General features: G+C 55.4%; 1 protein-coding gene across 1 annotated transcript in view; it reads right to left on the reverse strand.

Moving 5' to 3' along the window:
* Window positions 1-9,073: 9,073 nt before the first annotated feature.
* LOC132533923 (pro-adrenomedullin-like) overlaps window positions 9,074-14,213 on the reverse strand; it is a 68,866-nt gene continuing 63,726 nt past the window's right edge. Inside the window, exons 2-5 of the mRNA XM_060177183.1 lie at window positions 10,178-10,304; window positions 9,935-10,063; window positions 9,420-9,830; window positions 9,074-9,355 (exon numbers count right to left, since the gene is read on the reverse strand). Of these exons, the coding sequence (XP_060033166.1) occupies window positions 9,536-9,830; window positions 9,935-10,063; window positions 10,178-10,275 (522 nt within the window). The 5' untranslated portion in view covers window positions 10,276-10,304 and the 3' untranslated portion in view covers window positions 9,074-9,355; window positions 9,420-9,535. The remainder of the gene's footprint in view (window positions 9,356-9,419; window positions 9,831-9,934; window positions 10,064-10,177; window positions 10,305-14,213) is intronic.

Consider the following 14,213-nt stretch of genomic DNA (forward strand, 5'->3'; position numbering starts at 1 on the left):
CTGGAGGAGATGGGGACGCGGAACTCTTGTGGAACAGGTGTGGAATTAAATCCCTGTTATCTTATAAGTTTGTAACTCAATATAAATCATGAATAAATAAATAAATGACAGAAATGTTGAGAGTGATTTTTTTTAAACCAGAGTACTTCTCACATCTGGTTTATAGAGCCTCAGGCATGAGAGTCTCTTCTGCATGACCATCTTGCTGCCTACACCCCCTGGGAGTGTCTCTGGTGGCCTTGTCACTTCAACTGTATGCCTGGGCCTCTACATTGACTCCAGGCACAGGCAAGTGTCCCTTCTGCTCTCCCAGAACAGGACCTGCAGACCATCGGTGATTAAACCACCCTCCCCGGTCCTTCTTTCCACACAGTCTCCGGCCGTGGCAGAAATGAGCAGCTGACAGGGCTCTGGGCTCAGCAACAGCGGGCGACAGTGGGGACCTGTTGAGCGAGGATGTCTCTGCAGACTGGAAATTACTTGCACGGGGTTGGCCTGGGGAGATTTCCGCAACTGATTTTCAGTCTATCAGAGGCATCCTCTGTCTCTAGGGTCCCACCTGCTCCACCGCCAGGCCTTCCCCCAGCGTCCTGGTCCCTGTTCTCCCCAGCTCACAGGACACTGGGGTGAAGGAGCTTGGTCTAGTTCTTCCTCTGGCCTTTCTCAGTACGTCCTTAGGGCAATGCCCCATCCCTCACGCTTCCGGGCCTTCGCTTTGACTTCTCCAGGGCCTTTTCTTCTCTCCACAAAACCTGGTTCTCTGCAAATAAAAGGCTTTGTTTTTGATGTGGGCTTCAAGAGGCTATTTTCAAAGCCAGAAAGCTAACATTGACTGTTCTATTCTTTTTCTTTCTCTCTGCGTTCGGGTGGTACCAATCTTGATTCTCCTCCTTGAGACACTGCCTCTGATTTACTAGGGGAAAGGTCAAGTGGGAAAAGCGCAGCTAAGAAGTGCACAGAGGTCAACATTCAAGACCCTCTAGGCTGTGTGGCAGAAAGTCTGCAACTTTGACCCATCCCCACCCAGTGGAGGCTGTGGGTCCTGCTGAATCTACACAGGCAGGATGAGGGAGAGAAACGAGTTTGGGCTTTTGTTGTTTTTGCAAAAGATTTTTTTATGTATTAACATGAGAGAGAGAGAGACAGAGAGAGACAGAGAGAGAACCACCACTCTGGCACATGCATTGCAGGGAATCAAAGTGCTGCTCCAGGTCCTGGGCAGCTCAAGATGACCAATAGGAACGGTTCTAGGCGGCAGTTATTAAGCATTGTCTTCTTCAGCAAGTCCGTGGCATGAAAACAGCAGGAAAGCGGGATGTCCTAAATTGAAATAATGCTAATAAATAAGTCACAATCTTGCTTTTTAAAATAAACCATTGTAACATGCTTTTTCCTCCCCAATCACTGGGACTTCACCACTCTGGACTGCCTTTTTCAGATATCAAGAGAAAGAGAGAGACAGAGGGAAGGAAGGACACCACCGCATCAAAGCTTCCCCCAGTGCAGCCAGGGCCAGGCTCATACCTGAGCTGCTACAGGGCCGTCCAGACACACTCTCCAGGTGAGCTAGTTTGCCAGTCCCAAAAGGCATTTTTAAGATGGGCAGATCTGACTATGGACTGGGTATGAAGTGACATCACAAAATGTTTGCCATGAAATGACAGTTTGAAAACTTTGTGAGAAGTATGCTGGTTATCACTGGGAGGGTGGGACACAGAACGCTGGTGACGGGCACAGTATGGAACTAGACCCTATAACTTTACAATCTTGTGAGTAACTATCAAGCATAAATTTTTTAAAAATGTTTTAAAAAATAAACAAGTGAGGGAGCTGGCAGTAGCGCAGTGGGTTAAGCGCACATGACACAAAGTGCAAGGACCAGCATAAGGATCCCAGTTTAAGCCCCTGGCTCCCCACTTGCAGGGTGGTTGCTTCACAAGAAGTGAAGCAGGTCTGCAGGTGTCTGTCTTTCTCTCCCCCTGTCTGTCCTCCCCTCCTCTCTCCATTTCTCTCTGTCCTATCTCACAAGAACAGCAATGTCAACAAGGACAAGGGCAACAAAATGGGGAAAATGCCTGCCAGGAGCAGGGGTTCATACTGCAGGCACTGAGCCCCAGCAATAACCCTGGAGGCAAAATCAGAGAAAGAGAGTAAACAAGTGACATTTGGTTATATAAATATAGGGGAACAAACATCTGCCACCCTAGAATATTTCTTTGACACATTTCACAGGAGGGACCTTGAAGGCAGGACAAAGGTGGTCTTTGAAGGGTCTACAGCTAGTAACACAGGAGATAGCACAATGCATAAAGTCTAGACTCTCAAGCATGAGGTCACCAGTTCAACTCTTGGTGTCCCGTATGCCAGAATGATGCTTTGTTCTCTCTCAGAAATAAGTAAGTAAAATGTTCATAAGATAATTTATATAGGGAGTCGGGCTGTAGCGCAGCGGGTTAAGCGCAGGTGGCGCAAAGCACAAGGACCGGCATAAGGGTCCCGGTTCGAACCCCGGCTCCCCACCTGCAGGGGAGTCGCTTCACAGGCGGTGAAGCAGGTCTGCAGGTGTCTGTCTTTCTCTCCTCCTCTCTGTCTTCCCCTCCTCTCTCCATTTCTCTCTGTCCTATCCAACAACGACAACAACAAGAATAACTACAACAATAAAACAACAAGGGCAACAAAAGGGAATAAATAAATAAAATAAATATAAAAAAATTAAAAAAAAAAAGATAATTTATATACAGGCAATCTAAACATTTCCCTTAAGGGTCTCTTAAAGTCTAATATCAACTGAAAAGGCAGAATTTAACTATTTTTAATTGGTCATTTTTATTACTACTAGGCTTATCAGTATAATAAAACTTTATTTTTTTATTTTACTTTTCTATAATTTTTATTTATAAATGGAAACACTGATGGAAACTATAGGATAAGAGGGGTACAACTCTACATAATTCCCACCACCAGAACTCCGGATTCCACCCCTTCCCCTGATAGCTTCCCTATTCTCTATCCCTCTGGGAGCATGGACCCAGGGTCATTGTGGGATGCAGAAGGTGGAAGGTCTGGCTTCTGTCATTGCTTCCCCGCTGAACATGGGTCTGACAGGTGGATCCATACTCCCAGCCTGCCTCTCTCTTTCCCTAGTGGGGCAGGGATCTGGGGAAACCACATTATTTTTTATTGCCACAAAAATTACTGCTAGGGCTGAGTGTCAGACTGTGAATCCACCACTCCAGTAGCCAACTTTTTTTTTTAAATCTCTGTTTGATAGGGAAGAGAAATCAAGAAGGATGAGTTGGGGTGGCAGATAGAGAGGGGGATAGAAACAGAACCTGCAGCAGACCTACTTCACCGACTCATGGAGCATCTCCCCCACAGGAGGGGAGAGGGTGCTTGATCCCAGATCCTTGTGTATTCAACCAGTTGTGCCACCGCCAGACCCTGCCACGTCACGTCATACTCACCAGAGTGGCAGATATCAGAAAAGCAGACCCATGAGAAGTTGGCAAGGATGTGGAGGGGGATGGGTGTGTGAGATGCCAGACACTGTGCAGAGAATGCAAACTGGGAGAGGAGGTCTGGGCGTCCCTCTCACAGACTGGAGTGTCGTCTGTGCACAGAAGCCTTCCAGTCAGGTGACAACCTCTATGGATACATTGCCTCAGGAAACCCTCATTCAGCGCCATGGGATGGGGGCGTTTTCTGCAGGTTCTTACATCAGAGGATAATTGGCGGCAACACCAGAATCCCTCCTTAAGAGACAAGAAAAGGCCACAACAAGACAGGACTAGAGCTCCTTTGGTTGCCGTTGTTTGTTTGGTTGGTTGGTTTTGTTTTGTTTTTATTGTAGTAGTTGTTGATGATGATGATGTCGTTGTTGTTGGATAGGACAGAGAGAAATGGAGAGAGGAGGGAAAGACAGGGAGAGAAAGACACCTGCAGACCTGCTTCACCGCTTGTGAAGCAACTCCCGTGCAGGTGGGGAGCCGGGGGCTCGAACCGGGAGACTCTGCTGGTCCTTGTGCTTTTCGCCTCATGTGCTTAACCCGCTGCACTACAGCCCCACTCACAAGAACTACTTTGGGAACCCACCAAATCAGCAGAGCATCCAGAGACCACAACTCTGCCAGGCTCCAGCTTACCCAGTTGTGAAACTTCAATAATGAATAAGGAATAGCAAAGATCACCTGACTGCAACAAGTCGAGACTGGAACTACTTTGGAACAACCAAGTTACCAGTGAGTGTTTTATCATTGTTCTGGTTATTATTGTTGTTATTGATGTTGTTGTTGGATAGGACAAAGAAATGGAGAGAGGAGGGGGAGGCAAAGAAGGGGAAAGACAGACACCTGCAGACCTCCCTCACTGAAAGAAAATGTTCCCCAATTGCACAATAGACAAGTGTGTCTGCTATCCCTGAATTCAGCAAACCTAGGGGACAAGAAATGTAACCAAATCTGGTTAAATCATTTCTATTCATAGAATGTAGCCAGCAGAATTGTATGTATCACTTTGTATTCTCTTGCATCTACAGCCCGTATTGGGTGTGGAACGTAATCAATCCACCTCATGCTTCGTCTAATATGATGACTCACAATGTGACCAAACCCTTCGCACATTCCCCTTGAGCACACCTGATTGGTGCACCTGGTAACCAATCAGCGCGCACCTTGTAACCAATCAGTGCATGCTCCCAGCTTGAGGGCTATATAAGCGGCTTTCCCAATCCCTCTGGGGGTCTAGTGTGGCTGGAGTCAGCCAGGAGATGAGCGGGTGTTAAAGTATCTGCTCGCCCTCCGCGGGTCACGGCCTCAGACTCGCCTTCAGATCTGTTTCGGTCTGGAGCTGTAACTCTCAGAGCTGTTCTGCAACATCACCACTTGTGAAGCGACTCCTCTGCAGGTGGGGAGCCGGGGCTCGAACCTGGATCCTTACGCCAGTCCTTGCGCTCCACCCCCAGAAACAGACTTTTAGCCCTGCTTCACTGCTGGTGACGATTCTCCGCAGGTGGCACTAGGGGCTTGAACCCAGGGTCTTATGACAGGTAACGCGTGCTCAAGGAGGTGTGCCACTGCCCAGTCCTTGATAATAACTTGCTGTGAGAAAAGCAGAAGATAACAGCAATATACTTGCTAGTTTTAAGTTTTTATCTGTTTATTTTTATGTTCTCTCTCTGTCACTCTCTTGCTTGCTCGCTCTCATGAATAAATAAATAGCAATAAATATTTGTCAGAGAAAAGAAACGTCACAAAACATCTCAGAACCACTTGCTTGCTCTTGGATTAATGTAGAGCAACCTACTAAATCCAGCTGCTTGTGTGGACACGGTCATTCTATTGTTTCTCCAGAATGTTCCAAACTAGCTCTGGAAGGCCAGCGGGACCACCAGGCAGAGCTGCCTGGCCTCACCCTTCTCCCAGACAGTGCAGATGGAGCCTCCAAACAGCGTTGACAGAACCCTTCATGACCCAAGGTAACAAGTCAGAGTCAGTCTGTCTCTCTCTGTCTCTGTCTGTCTCTCTCGCTAGGAAAGGAGGGGCAGCACTCCTACGTCTCTCAGAGTCAGCTCACAACACCCTCTGCGAAGCTGCCTGGGTCAGCAGTTGCCAGAGACAAAAGGTCCCACCCCCCGGGTGGCACTCTGTTGGCAGCTCTGTAGACACAGGTCTTCTTCCAGACACTCCAGACCTACGTGTGGGGCTGTTTGGGCCGGGAATAGCTCAGGAGGCTTCCCTGGGTTCTCTGACTCTGTTTGGCAACCAGAACCAGAAAGGTCAGTGGCTTTGCTGAGGGTGGGGGGCTGTTCCTGATTTATGATTCCTGCTCAAACCAGGACCAGGAATGTGACACCTCCCTTCAGTAGTTTACTTTGCGTTCACCAAGCACACTGCAGGAGCGCTTCTGCTTCCATTCCTTCCTGCAAGGCCGCACACAGACTTCTCAGAACCACAGTCTAAGTCACCACCCAAGCCATTCCCGGAGCAGAGGACATCTGGGGACAGGTGGCTTGAGAACGCAACTGTTCAAGTTATCCCACTCTACCCTTTATGTCTTCATGGCATCAAAATAACCTGGGCCATTAGCGTGCAAACCTGTCTCCCACACTCAGAATTCACTGTGTGACCTTGGCTAAGTTACTTTACGGGAGTCTCTGAGATTCAGCCTATCTGCAAGCAGATAGTTGCTGGGCTTCTATAAGAACTAGGTTCCATAAGGTGTAAGATCTGATCATGTCTGAGATGCAGCCTCCTTATCTGCAAGCAGATAGTTGCTGGGCTTCTGTAAGAACTAAGTTCCATAAGGTGTATAAAGTGGCTAGCAGAGTGTCTGATAAACGCAGGCACTAAAAAAAGAACAGTTCCCATCACACCCTCCACCCCTAGCTTGTGTTCAGCCAAGGTGTTGGCTTTTTCAAGAGACGGCCTGGCCCCTTGTGTTTGATGACAAGTGGGTGACACCATCCCCAAAGCCAACAGAGTAGCTGAAGATAAAAGCCATGACCACTCCTCAGCTGTGAGGACAGCTTGAATCAGCTCACAGCTGACTGCAGGACTCATCACTGTGGATAAAAGATGTGTTCTTGCACTCAGGAGGGAGTCCTTGTCCTGACAGGCTTCAACACCCAATGGGGGAAAGAAAGAAAAAGAGAAGCTCAGAAGGTAGGTTGGATGGCGTACAGAGAAAGGCCCCAGACCTGAGGGCGACCTGCAGTCAGTTCAGACTGGCTGTACGAGGGTCTCTGTCTCTGCTGAAATGCCTCCAGTCACGGGGCTTTCAGTCGGCAAGAAGTCCAGCTGAACAGCTGCCTCTTTCATCTCAGCGCTCCACCGGCCCTTCCACTTGCCTTGGGCTCCCCTGAAGGGAGTCATGAGATCCCTGGGCAGAGAGCGGGCACGCCTGCCCCGAGGGGCAAGAACAGCCCCGAGCTGTGCCCAACCTGCCGCCGGCAGCTGTGCCTGCTGGTTGAAGCTCTGCCAGGGTGAGGTTTGGCCCGAGGCCTCTGTGGCTGTGGGACAAACCTTGAGTCAAGGAGAAGTGTTGACTCCCAAGCCACTGTCTGCGATGCTGAAGTGCTCGCTACTCACCACACTTTCTGTGGGCCCTTCAGACCACCCTGAGCCATTCACAGCCACAGAAATTCCATGTGGCTGGATTTTCACTCTCGTTCATACGTGCGGCTACCTCCTGCAGTGCCCGGCACAAGTCCCCTCTGAGTGAGCATTTATTGAAAGGTCTCTGAGGACAACATCTGCCGCCTCTTTAGCCTCCTCCGTTCTGACGGAGCTCACTTAGCTGCTGAAGTCAGTGCGGACGGACCTGGCAAACTAGAGCTCACCAGGACAGACCAGGTTGGAGCCTGCTGCCCCCCCCACCCACGTACACGCTGCACTGAGGAAAGTTTTCCTGCTGTGATGTCTTTCACTCTTTCTGTATTTTAAGAAAAAAGAGACTGAGGAAGACAAAGAGAAGAAGAGGAGGGTAGTGGAGAGCAGGAAGGGGAGGAGGAATGGAGACAATACATTGTATGACCATGGCAACAAGCAGGTGCTTAAAACGGATGGTCTTGTCTGCTCCTAAGGAAATTCCACGTTCAGGTCTACTTTCTCCTAAAATGAAACTGTCTCAGAAGCACATTATCTCTGGGCATCAGGATACATCCCAGTGTATATTCAGGCTGCTCTGGAAGACGTCTCCTAAACCTGAAGTCAGCCTTCCCACTGCACTTGAGGCAAAACGTAGGCCGCCCAGCCCAGAATTCTTTCCATTCTCCACCAGGAAGGCTTCTTCTCAGACCATACATCTTAAAAATCATCTCCGCTAAGGGAGCGGGGCGGTAATGCAGCGGCTTAAGCGCTTATGGCGCAAAGCGCAAAGACCAGAATAAGAATCCGGTTAGAGTCCCTTCACAGGCGGTGAAGCTGGTCTGCAGGTGTCTGTCTTTCTCTCCCCCTCTGTCTTCACCTCCTCTCTCCATTTCTCTCTGTCCTATCCAACAATGACGACTTCAATAACAACAACAATAATCACAACAACAATAAAAAAACAAGGGCAATAAAAGGGGAACACAATACAAAAAGTATATTAATTTTTTTTATAAAACTCATCTCTGCCCATGATTTGACGTGGAAATAGGTCAGGGAAACTTTCTAGAAAGGACAAGCACTTGGTCTCCATTCTAGGACTTCAGGATATTGGGTGAGTAAAAAGGAGGCAGCAACATCAGACTCGGGGCATCACTGCACAGCCACTAACCGTCCCCAGGTCCCCGGCCTGTGGTCACTCGGAGGGGCTGAGAGCTGAGCTCCCGTCCAGAGTTCAGGTCAGGCTCTCAGACGACATGGAAGGAAGGAAGGAAGGAAGGAAGGAAGGAAGGAAGGAAGGAAGGAAGGAAGGAAGGAAGGGAGGGAGGAAGGAAGGACCAGGAGAATAAGAAAGGAAGAAATAGAGGAGGCTAGAGACTATGCAGAGGGCGCTGGAGGAGGAAGAGGAGGAGGACCGAGGCGAGCAGGACGCCAGAATGGACTCAGCTGCGGCTGCAGGCGCACGGTTCCGGCTGCACGTCCGTCAGTCCGTCCGGCCCGCCGCCTGCCGGCAGCAGCTGCCCCGCCAACGCTGACTCACCGCCCGGCCCCGAGCCGCCGCCAGGTGGGGTGGGCGCCCGGCCCGGCCTCTGCCCCTCGGCCGCCCCTCGGCGAGCTGCGTGCGGACTCCCACGTAGACCGAGCGGCCGCGCCGGCCGGCAGGAGGCGCCCCCGCCCGTGGAGACGCGGGCCCGGGCCGGGAGGCGTCCTGGAGGCGGCGGCTGCCCGGAGGGCCGGACGTCCTGCGGCGCTGACCGCGCGGCCGCGCACAAGCCCGGGAGACCCGCCCGGCCCCGCCCGGTGCTGCGGCGACGCCAGAAGCGGATCCCGACTCGGCCCGGGGCGCCCCGCACCCGCCCGCACCCGGACCTCGGGACGCACTGGCCGCGGCGAGCAGAGGGGGGTCAGCACCGAGCCGCCCGCCGCCTCTGCCCGCGCAGCAGCCGGCCTGCGGACACTCTCAGACAGACACACAGACACACAGACGCGGGGACGATGCAGCTTCTCTTTAAATGCCCGTGACACGACAGGAACATCAGGTAGAAAAATAGCTCTATTCGCAGCCTCCCCGGCCGCGGCGCTTAAATAGGGAAAGTCACTGGCAGCAGGCGCTGCGCTATTGCACTGAGGACGGAGTTCAAGTATCCACGAGGCTGGCGGGCCCGCGGCCCCGGGAAGCTCCGCCGGCGGCGCTCACACCGTGGCTCAGACCCCGTGCGGGGCGCGGCGGCGCGTCTGCGTTCCCGTTCGGCCCCCGCACACGCCGTCTCGGATGCACGGCCGTGGGACGGCGGCCAGGCGGCAGCGGGGCGCGCGGACTCCGCAAGGAGGGGCCCCTGCACGGCCAGGGCTCCCGCCGCTGCGGCACCTCGGGCGCGGGTCTCTGCCGGCTGCGGAGCGACGCCCCGGCCCCGGCCCCGGCCCCGCGACGTGCGCGCACCTCGGTCCGCCGCTCAGGCCCCGACGAGGGCGAGGAGGCCGCGGCGCGCCCGGGAGGTCGGGGCCCGCAGAGGCCGGCCGGGGCCCGTCTGGGGCGCGGAGCGCCGGCGCCTCCGGCCGTAGCCCTGGGGGCTGATCTTGTCGCGGGGGGCCTCGCCGACCTTGTCCTTGTCGGTGAGCCGGTACAGCTGGTGCGCCAGCTTCTGCACCGTGCACGTCCCGAAGCGGCAGCCCAGGCTGCGCGGGCTCTGGAAGTTGTTCATGCTCTGCCGGTAGCGCTTGGCTCGGATGCGGGCGGCGTCCGGGCTGCTGCGGGCGGGAGCGAGGGCGCGTGAGAAACCGCCGGGAGCCTGGCACTGCCCGGGGCGCAGAGGGGCCTCCCGCCGCCCACCCGCGCCGGTCCCGCGAGGTACCTGGCCTGGGGGCCCCCGGAGGCGCCCTTCCCGTCCAGGGGCCGAACGAGCGTCTGCGCGGGCCCGGCGGGGTGGCTGCTGGACACGCGAAGTTCCCTCCTGTCGCGACCGAGCGCCCGCTCGTCCTGCCTGGAAAACACGCGCAGACGGTCCGTGAGCGCCCAGCCCTGGGCCCCGCACAGCCCGCCTCCTCTTGCCGCAGCCCCGGCCCGGGGAGGCAGGAAAGGGCTGCCGGCCACTCACTTCTTGCTCAGCGCGGACGCCACGTCCAGCCGCGCAGTGTCCGCGCCCAGGAAGGCGAGCGCGACCAGGTACATCAGCACGACCGCAGCCAACTTCATGCCGGCGACGGCGACGACGCGCTCAGATCCTGGGCAGGAGAGAGCAGAGTCCAGCCTCAGCAGCCCGGGAGGCCCCAGCGCCCAGGCGGCCCCGCGCAGGCTGCGGGATGGCGGCGGGCGGCTGTCCTGCCTTCTGCCCGCCCGCCCGCCCGCCCGCCCTGCTGGGGAAGCCCTTGCCCGGCGCCAGGCTGCAGGGTGCCCAGCGCCCCTGCTCCGAGTTTGCCTGCCGGCTTCAGGGGGTTGGGTCTCGGGAGCGCAGCCAAATGCACGCACCGCACCGCACCGCACCGGGACGGGCGACCCGTGGGGACACCCTCCAGCGTGGGGGTTTCCCTGGGACTCCCTGACCCGGGCCAGGTTCCCTCTGAGCCCGCCCTGCCCAGTCACCTACCTGTTGCGAAGGCGTTCCGCCTGGAGGTGGAGACAGGAAAGCCCTTCGCTGTGGCTGTGGCTGCGGGGGGCCGGCGACTCCGCAAGGCCCGTGTTGCGGTAAGGCCTGGCGGCGGGGCTGGTGTCCGAGAAACACTGAGCGCTGGGCCGCGGCGCTGCCTTATAAAGGCGCAGGGGCGGGGCCTGGCCGGGGCGCTCCCTCTCCTGCTCGGGCGTGCGCGGCGCTGCCCGGATGCCCGTGGGGTGGGGGCGGCTGCGGGTCCCTCCAGCCCCGAGGACTTGGCGGTGAGCTCCGGGGGTCGCCGCGGCAAGTGCTGCGGGGGGCTGCGGCCAGATGTCGGACTGACAAGCCCGGACCGAGTGGGGCGTGCAGCCTCCCGGGTCCCTCTTCAGGACCTGTGCAGCGCAGAGTGCAGAATCCAGGCTGGAACTCCAGTCGCAGGGGTCACTGCACCCAGGGGCCAGGGCCCGGGCCTCCAGAGATGTGGCCGATCCAGGACCGCGCCCCCTGCCGGTTTGGCGCCTGACCTGACCTGCTCGCGACCCCAGACCCCAGGGACCCCCACCCCCAGGACCCGACAGGGAGCACGACCGACCTGGGTCCTGCCAGGAACCCACACCCGCCCCGAATGGACACGCGAGAGAGGAGGCTCTGGGTGGGCTGGTTCACTTTCGCAATACAGACTCATCTGGAAAGGCTGAAGGGAGAAGGGCAGCTAGCTGAGGTTTGAGAATGCACGAGCCCATTTGGAAATAAGGGAATGGCCAACAGGAGAAGGAGAAATACTGTTTTTCCTCCCAATGTAATCCAATTATGCCTTATAAGGTTACAACCTGCGAGTTTGGCAGTCTTCACCGTCGTTCCCCACTGCAAGCCTGGGGATTCATTGCCGGGAGTAGTACACTAATGCTTCGTGTATGTTAACTCATGTATGTAATCAGCTTACAACGACCAGCCACAGCCTGGTTTGTTTGGATCCTCACACTCACCTGGGCTTCAGGAAGACAGCAACTTCTCTCCCTCCCTCTCCCCCTCCCTCTCTCCCTCTCATCTCCACCATGGTCTCCTTTGGGCTTGGTGCCAGCACTATGAATCCACAGCTCCTGGTGGCCATTTTTTCCTTTCTACTGTGTTTTTATTTGACAGAACAGAGAGAAATGGAGAGAGAAGGACAGAGAAAGACAGACACCCGCAGACCTGCTTCACGCCTTTTGAAAGGCCCTGTCTGCATGTGGGGGCTGGGGCTCCAGCCTGGATCCTCGCACACGGTGATGCTGCGCTTGACCCAGTGCGCCACCGCCTGCCCTTGAAGATGGTCAGTTTTCCCATCTCACTGGGGACATTAGATAGCCGGCTAACTGTCACACCAAAAGTGGCTCAGCCCCCTACATGCAGGCATGACTGAGCGGATACAGTGTGGATTTTTCTAAACTCTGATCATCACCTGCTTAAGGGGGAGAAAAGAGTCCTAGCCCTCGCCCTCGCCAGGGACTTTGGCCTGTTCCTGGTGATTCACCCTGAAGCGTGCTTGTCACTCATTTGTGTTCTTCCATGCCTGCTTCCTGACTTTGCTTTCTCACCTCCCTTCTGGGAGCCACACTAGGAGGGGACTCGGCCGCACCTGCTTCCCGTCTTCCTTTGGACCTGTGTCCAGAAAGAGGCGGTTCTCCCAGCTACAGGTCGGGACTCTTGGTGCCTACCTGGGAGGCTGCAGGTCTGGCACAGCAGGGACTCTGCAGACTGGCAGCTTTCTTGCCCTGCGGAAATCAGCTGTGGGGGGGGGGGTTTCTCTGGCTACACCAGGCCCCCAGCTGACCTCCAGACTTGCTGCCTCACAGCCATGGTGGTTCTCACACTCGGCGTTGAGGCCCCTGAGCCCAGGGTCCAGTGGACCTTTCCTTGTCTGGGCTGCTGGATCAGCTGCCTTTGCCCTCTCCGGAATGAGCTGTGGACATGGCACCTAGGGAAGGAAGGAGTGACCAGGACCAAGTGACAGATTCTGAGGACTCTTCCCCGAGGGAGTCACAGGAGCAGACCTGAGCTCCAGCTGAGGGTAGCTGCGGGAAGAGCTGGGGTTGAGGGTCAGAGGGGTGCAGTGCAGAGAAGTCTGGGTCCAGGCCGGCTCTGGGCGCCCAGCTGTCTGCAGGGCAGTCCCTGCAGCAGACTCCCTGGCTGGGGCAGTGGATTTGTCCCTGTAGAAAACAGCACTGACTCTACCACACATGCTCTGCCCTCAGGAGCCTCCCCAGTCCCTTAGGCTTCTCCCTCTCTCTCTCCCCCTCCCTCTCCCCCCTTCTCCCTCCTCCTGTTGCCCACCTCTTCCCTTTCAGTCCCTCTCCACATGCTGGGCTAGTCCACAGAGCCTGCTGGGGAAAGGCTGAGACCTGCCTCCTCCAGCTTCCTGCTGGGCCTGAGCCTGAACACCTTTTACTTTCATTTCCCCAGCAGGTGCCTCAGTCTGCTGGGCACACGCAGGGCTTTGGGTGCTGCCCTCCGCAGGGAGCTTGGGGACTCTGCACTGCTTCTCTCAGCTTCTCACTGGCCGTGCAGGGCTTGTCCGTGAAGTGTCACAGCACTGAGCTGCCTTCTCCCTCTGCCCCTTGGTGTGGGGGTGCTGGGGGTACTGAGCTCCTGCTCTGGCTTCAGGATCTTGACGGCTGCACTTGGCACACACTTACCTAGACCTGCAGCGGTAAACCCCAGGGCAGAGACTAGGCCATGTGTGCTGTGCCTGTCCCAGAGCTGACACCCCCGGCTTGGTGCCGAGCCAGAAATTCCACCCCAGAGCCCTGGCGCACTCCTGACCAGCCCAGGTGTGCCTGCCTTGCTGGCGTCAGATAGTGGATGCTCAAAAACGCTGCCAATCCTTTCGGTAAGCGAAGTGCTGGACTCTCAGCTTGAGATTTGGCTTGAGCTTGTTATCTTGGAACTTGTGTGTGCTCGCAGACAGCTATATGCGGCTCCAGGAATCATGTTTCCTAAAGTGCAGTGCGGTCTAACTAGGGCTTGGGGGAGAAAAAAGTCAATAAGGGGGGTCGGGCGGTTGCGCAGCGGGTTAAACGCACGTGGCGCAAAGCGGAAGGACCAACATAAGAATCCCTGTTGGAGCCCCTGGCTCCCCACCTGTAGGGGAGTCGCTTCACAGGCGGTGAAGCAGGTCTGTAGGTGTCTATGTTTCTCTCCCCCTCTCTGTCTTCCCCTCCTCGCTCCATTTCTCTCTGTCCTATCGAACAATGGACACCACCAAGAATGGCAATAATAGCCACAACAAGGTGACAACAACAAGGGCAACAAAAGGGGGAAAAATGGCGTCCAGGAGTGGTGGCTTCATGGTGCAGGCACTGAGCCCACAAATAACCCTGGAGGAAAAGAAAATAATAGTAATAAAAAATAATTAAAAAAGAAAGTAAGATAAAATGAGCCGAAAGTCTTGCCATTCTGCCCTCCAAGATCCTTGAGTCAGTTGATTTTGTCATCCTCAAAGAGAAAAAATGAAAAGATAAAAAAGAGCTCACTAGAATGTGTTTCCAGTTCGATGGCCCGTGGG

The sequence above is a fragment of the Erinaceus europaeus genome, chromosome 17 (assembly GCF_950295315.1).
Source record: "Erinaceus europaeus chromosome 17, mEriEur2.1, whole genome shotgun sequence".
Classification (NCBI taxonomy): Eukaryota; Metazoa; Chordata; class Mammalia; order Eulipotyphla; family Erinaceidae; genus Erinaceus; species Erinaceus europaeus.